This window comes from Pseudogymnoascus destructans (assembly GCF_001641265.1).
Source record: "Pseudogymnoascus destructans isolate 20631-21 unplaced genomic scaffold scaffold_7, whole genome shotgun sequence".
NCBI lineage: Eukaryota > Fungi > Ascomycota > Leotiomycetes > Thelebolales > Thelebolaceae > Pseudogymnoascus > Pseudogymnoascus destructans.
This window is the reverse complement of record NW_020167526.1, coordinates 1,107,810-1,117,915: the sequence shown is the minus strand read 5'-3', so window position 1 is coordinate 1,117,915 and position 10,106 is coordinate 1,107,810. Positions and strand designations below refer to the sequence as shown.

At 53.4% G+C, this 10,106-nt stretch overlaps 2 protein-coding genes across 2 annotated transcripts; one reads left to right on the top strand and one right to left on the bottom strand.

Moving 5' to 3' along the window:
- The first annotated feature begins 38 nt into the window (after positions 1-38).
- On the top strand, positions 39-5,751 carry VC83_03055 (uncharacterized protein). The gene is made up of 3 exons (XM_024466704.1): positions 39-494; positions 630-3,529; positions 3,584-5,751. Exons 2-3 carry the CDS (start codon positions 818-820, stop codon positions 4,997-4,999), a joined length of 4,128 nt encoding a protein of 1,375 aa, XP_024325241.1. The 5' UTR covers positions 39-494; positions 630-817; the 3' UTR covers positions 5,000-5,751.
- A 1,417-nt stretch (positions 5,752-7,168) lies between these two features.
- Positions 7,169-9,066, bottom strand: VC83_03054 (uncharacterized protein; the record flags this gene model as incomplete). The annotated part of the gene is made up of 3 exons (XM_024466703.1): positions 7,169-7,680; positions 7,793-8,649; positions 8,806-9,066. 3 exons carry the CDS (start codon positions 9,064-9,066, stop codon positions 7,341-7,343), a joined length of 1,458 nt encoding a protein of 485 aa, XP_024325285.1. The 3' UTR covers positions 7,169-7,340.
- Between the last annotated feature and the right edge of the window lie 1,040 nt (positions 9,067-10,106).

Genomic DNA, 10,106 nt, shown 5'->3' with positions numbered 1-10,106 from the left:
TCAGTAGTTTTTGGTATTCAAGACAAGACACAGGTGGTCCCCAGTCCCCAGAGTTCCAGTTAAGAGGTTAAGAGGGTCTGCAGTCCCTCAATTTGTTCTTCTTGGCGACGTTTGGCCTTTCGCAACTTCACTTCCCTCTTCATCACAACAACAAACGAAATAACGAATTCACCCTGCACAGATGATGGCTTTCCCGATCTGAGAGTCGCATCTGAATTATACAAACATAATACAACATTCTCGCCCTTCATTCACTCTCGCAACCGTAGCTTTACCTGGTACGTTCGCCCTCTTTCCTATCACCGAAACCGAGCCAAATCCAAGGTCCAATCTGGTGCCAGAGGAGCATAATTGCTTGGAGTGGCAGGGATCGCCGATTCTTTCAGAGGGCCTCTCAGTCGTGTGTTCACGGTGTTTACGCTTTACGCTGTTTACGAACTACTCCCCCCATACCTCCCACCCCCTCAATTGATACTGGCAGCGCATCAAACACGGCAAGTTTGCTCAGTTGGCACTCTGACTGCTGGTCACTGCACCGGGACGGCACCTGGGGGCGATCATACAGCGGTGTCTCAATAGTGAAATCGGGTTGTGGAGCAAAGTGGCTAACTCTGGACACCTCCATGCAGACTTGCGATTCTTGCATATATTGACTCTCTTACCTTCAATCGAACCATTCTCACGACTTATACAACTTGCAACTTTGCTTGATCAAGTTCAGATAATTCAGAATACGACGGCTCCTTCTATAAACGAGGGAGGGCGCGTCAATTGACGTCCTGGCGCCCCACCGTAGTGCTGATCCTCATTTCTCGATATGGCTTTCTCAGGATTTACCTCGCCTACAGGGCCCGACAATAGTAGTGTCACAACCTCGTCTCTGAATAGAGCCAGGTCTCACAGCATCTCCAGTGATCAACCCTCAGCAAACGGGCACAGCGCGATGCTTTCACCTCCAGCACTCGTTCAACCGCAGCCGCTCTTTCTTGCCATTTCAGCGGCCTCACAGATCGTCACAAACGACCATGATAGCCATTCCGAAGCCTGGTTTGACCAGCATGGCCTCGAACCTTCCGGAGAGATCGCCTTGGTCAACCCAGGGGCACTGAAGTTGGTAAACAACTTTCTCGATCAATTACTCTTCAACTTTCTCGCCATCTCGAAATCAACATCTCTTGCTTCGCTTAGGCCCGCTGTGGTCGAAACCCTAAAGCCGAAACTTGCAAAGGAGGCAATTCACCAAGCCGACCAAGAATTGGAGGAATACTTGGGAGGTGGTGACGATGAAGAGCTGATCTCATTTCACAATGGCATTGAGCCGAGTGGAGACTGGGATTTGGAGCTGGTGTGGAAACGCACACGTCTACGCTGCATGGTGTATTCATCACTGGGCGATATGGAAGAGGAGGATGAAGATCACTACACAGAGCTGGACCACTTGGATGGCCCGCCAGGATCTACCAACAGATACTCCAACTCGTTAGGCGTGGTCTCACCTGCAGTTGCGATCTTCCTGACTTCAATTCTCGAATTTATGGGCGAGCAGGCATTGACCGTAGCAGGACAAGCCGCGTACCACCGCATTCGCTCAAAGCAGCAAAAAGACGAGAGAGATGGAAGCAGCGTCCCCAAGAACGTGGCAGACCGTGTCGTTGTTGAAGACGTCGATATGGAGCGCGTTGCCCTGGATAGGACACTTGGCAGGCTCTGGAGAGGGTGGAAGAAACGCATACGCTCTCCTAACGCATCTATTTCACACAGCGTTCGCCGATCTTACTCTAGAAACTCGATGCAATCGCGTCCTCACAGCCGCAGAGGCAGCCTCGCCCCAGAGCACCAAGTTCCCGAAATCAACCATAGATTTCAGGACACTCCGATCAACGAACCCGAAGAAGAAGACGAGGGCCACCCACAACCGACAGCAAACGATGAGGAACCCGTGCTTTTCGAAGCGACCATCCCACTTCCAATGGGCGAAGATGATGTGAGAGAAATCGAGATACCCGGAGTTGCAGACCAGAGTGGAGACGAGGCAGATGATGAGGTGGACGAGCCCAAGCAATATCGCCGTAAGAGCATGATGATTTTCACAGCCAACACCAAAGGCCTCCCTACACCGACCAACTCGCAACCCGCAACACCCGGTTTCCTTTCCGCCGAGTCGAGGAAGCGATCCCACTCTCTGCCATCTCCAGCGGCCTCGGCTTTTGCTTCGCCAATGAAAAGGCGCAAGTCAACCGACGAGGATAAAGAACCAGCTGTGGAACAGGACAAGGAATCCGAAATCCCAGCACTTTCCAGGACCGTGTCGCAAGACTCTGAGGATACTTATGTCTTGGCCGCTGAGGAGCCTTCCAAGGAGTCGAAGATTGTATCTCAAATCCCGAGAGAATTGGATGCCGAGAAGTCATCGGAATCGGAGACGGTCTCACACTCTAAAAATGAGTTATATAGTTCTCACAAAGGTGGGTTGATTGCCAGAGTTGCAGCTGGCGCTACTGCAATCGGAGCCCGTCCCGCGAGCGTTCGTTCCAAGCGATCCGCCAGTGTGCACTCGATCCGCTTGATTGAAGTGTCTTCGCCTCGCAGGCCAAGTTCATGTCACGCATCTAGTGATCTTACTTCACGTCCTCCGAGTCTGAAGGGTGCTGAAGGTACAGACGCGGCAGCTTCGCGGGGTACCAGCCCAGTCCAGAAGACACCATCAGGCAGCCCCATACTCAAGGCCCCATCTCCTTTGATTAACCAGGTCAGCAAGGACTCGGAGGCTTCTCTACCGGAAGTTATTGAGCCTGAAAACCTAGGACTGGGATTATATGTCGCTACCGTTCCTCGATCTGTTCCGGTTCCTGTCCGCTCTCCCCTGCGCGAAAGCCCGAAGACCAAACTTACCTCGGAGACATTATCTGTCCAGGATACTCAGTTTGCCGTCATCCCACAGGATTCTTATCGTAACTCGAATTTTTTTCTCGGCACAGCACCTCGTCCAAAATCTACACGCGACGCTGATTCTCTGGCAGCCCCTAGCACACCAGCATCTCTTAAACCGACATGTACAGATCAGGTGGACTCGCCAGGCAGTGGAACTTCCGCCCCACCTCTTACTCCTCTCCGTGAGATGATGGAAAATGCACCAGACACCTCGGATGAAGCTTCCTCTATTGCTCCAAGCTATTCCGATGCCTCGATTTTCCAGTCTGATCTCCCAGCGGGAAGCTATTCTGGACCAGGCAGGAAAGACGCTCACACCCGAAACCGAACGAATGCATCCGATCGATCAGTCGCCAGATCCTCGCCCCCACGCTCACACCGTGAGGAGGACACGGGCCCCAAGCCGGAGTTCCTCAACAAGTCAGCTCGACAGGGCTCGTCGAGCTCCTCCATCAAGTCTTACAAGGTCCGACCTATTCGCACGTCCGAGGAGAGCACTAGTGCAATTGAGGACAAGGGACAGACTTTCGAGCAACTTATTCGGAGCGAGACGACCCTTCAGTACACCCTGACGCCTTCCAATATGCGCGGCATTGATGTAAGTTCAATCTAGTCTTTTCTTAGAAAAAAAAACACTCACTAACCTGTATAGGACATCCCCGAGAGCCCATTGCTTCCAAGGCAGAGCAGCTTCGGACCACGATCCACGCCACTTGGCTCGCCCATGGTCGCCAGCTTCTTCGGTGGCAATTCTGCAAGCTCGCCTAAAGTCTCAACATTCTTTGGCAATGGTAAAGAGGCGTCTGATATCCCGAAGTCACCGGTGGGCGGTACTCGTTTTGCTCCAAACCCTGCTGTGAGATCTGCTCCTCCTCCAAAGTCTGGGGCACGTGTCAGGCCAAACGCGCCACAGGCGAGAGATGCCAAGGTTACGAGCGAGTCGATCAGCGATTTTGCAAACTTCATTAGATCTACTGGGCCGCCCCAGAGCCGTGATAGCTTTGCTGTTCAGCCACCACCTCGTCAAGCTAATATCTCGGCTCATCTAATCAGCGCTCCGTCCGTGCCAATTGTCGTGGCCAAGTCTCTGGCTTCAACCGGAAACCGCAATCGCCTTCAAGCTCGCGATGCAGTGGTCCAACGGGACAATCTGTCGTCTTCGGAGCTGATTGACTTCATTCGTCAGGGACCACCGAGTGACAAAAGCCATGACAACCCCAGAATCCCCCGTACTGTCGCTCCATTCCGCACCACCATGGACTCGGACCAAATGTCCACCGCACTCTCTGGCAATCGCCTCTCCACCCTCCCAGAGGGCCGCGACCCCCACATGAATTTCTCCATGGACACATCTATACACACCTCGACCACAGCCAATTCTAGCTCAGCGATGAAGAAGCCCGCCCTGCCAGAGGTCCATCTCGATGCGTTCGACGAAAAGGACATGAAGCCGAAGCGCAAGACCCACCGTGTCAAGGATCCGTATGCTATCGATTACAGCGATGATGAAGATGATGAGGATGAGTTCACCCTTCCCGAGGGTCCTCCCAAGCGCGTTGAAGAATCGCTCATCGACTTCTTGAACAGCGTCCCTCCACCTGACACGTCGACCATGAGCTCCATCTTCGACGAGCCTACCGCGCCCCCACCAAAGAAGACAATCATGGCGCGCTTCTCGCGCTCCAACTCCGCGGCCTCATCCTCCTCCACTTCAACCCGCAACTCGGTGCTTGCGCGCAACAACGTCCTTCCGCGCAACTCGTCCCTCCCGCAGCACCCCTCCGCCTCCCCCAAGACCAAGAAACACACACCAATCTCTCCCTCCTACTCAACCACCCCGCCCCGTCCCCGCTCCAACTACGCTTCTCATGTCACCCTACAGCGAAAGCCGGGATCGCGTGCCAGCCAGAAGCCGTCTCCACGCGAGGCCACGCACTCCCGCAACACGCCCTCTTCAGACCTCGCGGACTTCCTCACGAACACCCTGCCCCCACCTAGCTCGCGGCCTATCGCGAAGGAGCAGGGCGGATTCTCGCGCATGTTCGGGCGCAGGAACAAGGCTGTCTAAACGGCTGAGACGGGCATTGGAGGACGAGTTGACACCTTCAAACATCTGGGGTACTACTGGTCCACTCAACTTTTTCGATTTTTTGTTTATTACGACGCCTTCACTCTCTATGGCGTTTTCTCTCTCATATTTGGGCCGGCGGCACGGGGCGAAAAAACAAAATCTCCGCTCGGTGTTTCCGAGTCCTGGTCAAAACTTGCTACACTACTACTGCTACTACTACTTTTACTGGACTTTTCTCTTACTCCGTTTTATCGGCGCCTAATCTACTTGCTGCATCCCCCCTGACGACTGGGACGAAATCTAAAAGTGGTTTGGCGTACTGAGAAAAACCGGCAAATCGCAATCGCTATCATTGTCTTATTTACCCCTTTCTTTGCTACTACTACTGCTACTACTACTATCCTGTGTCTGTACTTTGCTAGATACCGGGCCCAGCTTGCTTCTGCTGTTTTTTGCAGCTGGGCCTTTTTTTTTGTTCGCGCTGTTTGGATTCGATTTGGGGTGGCATGGAAGCGTTGGGTTTTACTTTTTGTGTTTTTGGCTGGTGGCTTTTGGCTTCGGCTTTTGGCTTCGGCTTTGGGAAGTAATACGGGGGGTATACTTTTTGAGAAGACGGATGGGAGGGGTGGATCAGGGAGGATGATCATTTGTGAAGGATATTTTGAGTCTTGTTGTGTGATACGAATGTATACATGAAAATAATGCAGTCAAGAAATGGGGGGTAGCGAATAGCGACGATTAATTTGACACTACGATTCTTATATCTTGACTTGCTCTGAAATGTGACTTCTGAGATACAGCCCTGTAAAAGATCTAATAGGTGGTAAAATCCAACCAAATCCTGCCAACCCGAACACCCAAACAAACTCCCCCGCTGTCCCCAAATTAACCTACAACCCAAGCCCACGAAAGAAGCAAAAGACGCCCCAACTCTAAATCCCCCCCTTTAGCCTCAACGGCTCAAATGCGCTTCCGTGCGGCCCTTCCCCCCGCCTTTTATCCTAAACCCCGCCAAAGCTTGCATTTATTGATTAACCCGGCCTCGCCGCAACTACCGCACCTAGTCTGGAACACCCTCTTCAACACGCTCTGCCCTGGGGGCGTTGCATTGGGGGGTGTTGCTTACTTTCAATCCCTCTGCTACCCCGCGTTTTGCGGTTTCAATCTATCAGTCGTGTATCGATATATTGTGCGCGATGCAGTCAGCAATTGAGGTCTCATGATTCTATCAGACGATAGTGGGTGAGTTTTCTGTATTCCGATGTCCGTCGGGAGGGAAGGAGGGCTCCTTGCCCCGAGTAGAAGCTATATATATGAACGACAAGAACGTCGCCCGGGAATCTAGACACAGATAGACATCAAGACCAAGCACTCCCTCCCCAATTTCTCTCTAGCCAACCACCAAAAGGCGCTCCCTAGCTCTCCTCCCCCTCCTCGTCCTATCCGCATCAGCACAGCTATGTTCGTCCCCCCACCCCCCAACACGCTCCCCTAACACCCCCCAGGCGCCGACAACCCCTCCATCTGCTCCGCCAACACCTTCTGCCAAGACCGAGGCGACGGCTTCCCCTCCTGCGTCGGCGGCGCCTCCGTCTCTGTGCCGGCGGCGCGGCTGGGACCAGTAGCGGAGCCGCGAACTGGGGTCAATGTAAGATTGCCCCGACCCCCTCAGGATAGGGAGTAGTAGACGGCACTGACAACCACAGGCGCGACAAGGGTATGCAGGCCCAACGTGCTGTAAGGGCGAGCCGGACTGGTTTTTCTTCTACTCGAATCAGTTTCATTCGCAGTGTTTAAGGGTTATTTGCCTGCTGAATCGACGACGGTGGCGCCGACGACGATGGCTACTTCCACTACTTGAGCAGCACCGGCAACGTCGACGGTTGCGAGGGTGCGTGCGTACGGCGCATTGGGGACAATGTGAGTGGATTTCTCTTTCTTTTGTGGGTTGAGGTGGAGTCGAGCGCGGCGGCTACACCGTCTGCGTGGCGGAGTTAGAAGGGGTTGGTTGTGGTCTGGTGCTTAGGGGGTTGGATCTGAAGATGTCTAGAGGGGAACAGCTTGGAAGTCACATATGACAGAGACAATGTATATACTGCTAGGTAGCTGTTGGAGTGAGAGTGAGAGTGAATGGAGTTCCAGAACTAACTACTAAAGATCCTCTCCCAGAAATCGTGTGAACCCTTCGCTATTGCGAGAAATATGTCTATGGCAAGATATAAGCCAGTATATGGACACATGCCTTCCAATGTAGCCCTTACGCTCAGCAACCCCCTATTATCTCCTCATGCCAGTCGGCCATAAGCAAGCACCAGGCACATCTCCAAACCAGCCTTCATCACATTCTCACTCCCAGAACACATAACCTCCCAACCTCTCCCGACCACCCCATCAGAAAACTAAACCTCAACCCCGTGATCCTCTGCTGCATCTCTCTTATTTCATTTATCGCGGCCGCATCTTCAGCCTCTTTATTCCCGCCTAGTATCCCCATCGCTCCGGCTTCCCCGAGAAGCTCTTTCCACGCTTTTGGCATCCATTGTAGTTTTTCTGCTTCAAGCGCGCCGGTTTCATCAAGTAATAATCCTATTATGGCGGGGTTGATGGATAGGGTTTGGATTGTGCCGCAGGTGAGGCATGGGGCGGTGGGTTCGGGGGAGTAGATCGGGATTCCGCAGCTGCGGCGATAATTAGTTTGCCAATCCACAGAAACGTATGCAACAAAACAGATTGTAGAACGAAAACGATATGTCAAAGGGTTAGAATGACGAAAGAAATATTATGCCTTACCACTCCCCAACTCCCGCCATCCCCCTCCGCACAACCCTCACAAGATTCAGCTGTCCAACCACCAAACTCAACCACAACGTCCACCCCCCTTCCTCCTCACGCACCCTCTCCTCCAACTCAGCAAGGGTATACAACCCCGCCTCCCCCACCGTCTCCTCCAACTTCTCCATCACTTTGTCCGGAATCTCCTGCCTCTTCGTACTTAACCTCTGCCCCTTTTCCGCCCACCTCCTCAATACCTCGACCCCCTTAACCTCCGGCTCCGCATCCACCAGACTCTCCTGTCCCAGGGAAATACACGCCTTCTCTCCGCCCCTCTTCATCGTCGCCCCCGTAATCAACAGCACGGTACCCACCTTAAACGGCACCGTCGCATGGTCAAAAAGCGTTAATTTGCACTCCCCCGTTCGATCCGCCAGTACCAATTCCGAGACCACGAAATCAGTCATCCGCGCCGGGTGGCCTGGGCTGGGAGGGTCCTTTTTATGGACTTTCCGCGAGGGGTGGATGGCGGTTAAGACGAGGAGGAGGCGCGCAGCGGGGAGCTCGTGGCCGCTGGTGAGGAAGGAGGAGAGGGTCATTTGGCCGGTGGGGGAGGAGAGGGGGGTGCGGTAGAGGGTTGGGGAGGAGGTTGGGGGGTGGAGGATAAGGTGGACGCCGGAGTCGCGGCCGGGGAAGATGGAGGTTCCGAGAGGGGTGGGGGGTTGGAGGGGGGTGCATGGGGTGGTGGGCGGGGAGAGGGGGGAGGGGGAGGGGGCGAAGATTAGGGAGGAGGCGCGGACGAGGTGGGGGGTGTATATTGTGATGAGCTGGGTGAGGTGGAGGGGTGGTGGGAGGGGGGAGAAGTAGAGTTTAACCTGTGTCACGGCGTGGTTAGCTGGGCTCGTCTCTGTATTTCGTTTGGCGGCAGTATCACAGGATGGAAGGGAGGGACGGGAAACGGGGAGACCAACATAAATCCCACCTGTGCCATCATGCACCATCATGCCCACCCATCCTTTAGCCGCACTCACGCGTTTGCTTTTGCCATATGTTACCCTGAAGTTGGCGACTCGGCCTTGGAAACGGACTGGTCGCGAGCCAGCAGTGAGAGCGACGATGGCATGCTGTGTGTATGTTCGTGTAGGGGCGAAAGGGGTATAGAGCGGGTCTGTGGATGAGTCGGCAGATGGGTCGGTGGGAGTGAAACCGTCGCCTGGGTAGGAGGGTGTGTTGTTGGGAGTGGAAGAAGAGATGGGCTTGAAGAAGGAGTGGATGGTGGGAGAGGGTGGCATTGTATGACAGTGAGGTTGTATAGTCTTTGATAACAATGCTCTTCTGATACGTCTTCTGGGATAATTGAAATGCTGGAACAAGTGAGAGAGTGTCTGACAAACGTGAGCTGAAACATATAATACTCTGGGCCTTATATCCTGACTGGTAGAACATAAAACCCAATCTGGTAGTCTAGATGCTGATGGGGGATGATTGGGGAGGAGAAGGAAAGAAGGTAATGGAGGAGAAGGACGGGAAGATCAACCTATCTGCCATCTCCCCCTCCTAACCCCTCCCCTCCTCCCTTCTCCCCCATCCATCCTCAGGCCAACACCCTCCAACACCAGGCGACCCAACCCAACAATATAAAGCAACTTAACTCTTCATCAATCAAGCGGCACAGTGGCGCAGTGGAAGTACCACTGTCAGGACAATCTGGCCAGGGGTGGATAAATAGGAGGAAAGCGGTTCGGTTCCCCGTTATCCAGAAAGAAAAACAATCCTCGCCTTCCATCAACTCTTAAAGTAAAATCAAGTGATTTTCTACATCAGATCTCAGCCCACCACGAGATCTGATGGTCTTTTGCATTTTTGATCTTTAAATCCCCTTTTGGAGGTGGGGGAGGGGCAGATAGAGGTGTCCGTTTGTATCAGTTTCGACTAGCCAAGGAGGAGGCGCGCGTTTGTTTGCTCCCCTTACTTCCTTCGAGAGCTTCAACACGCACAACCTCTTTTTACAAATTCTTCTACTCCGTCAACCTCTTACGATGGCCATGGTATGACCTGTTATCTTTATATCTGCTCGTGGTCTGCTCGTGGTCTGCTCCCGTCAGTGTGGTGGAGGCGTTGAATTCGCCATCATGAGTCCGTCCATCATTACTCGTTTGCAAACAGAACCAGGCATTACAATGACAACAACGACCCGACCTCAGTGCTGGGCATGGTGGTTTGGAGACCAAACCTACCAAGAACCTGCTGTTCATGAGTAGACTTCACCGAGAGCGCCACCATGATCACAAGGGAAAGTGATAAACAAACGCAGTGAGTAACAACCAGCACC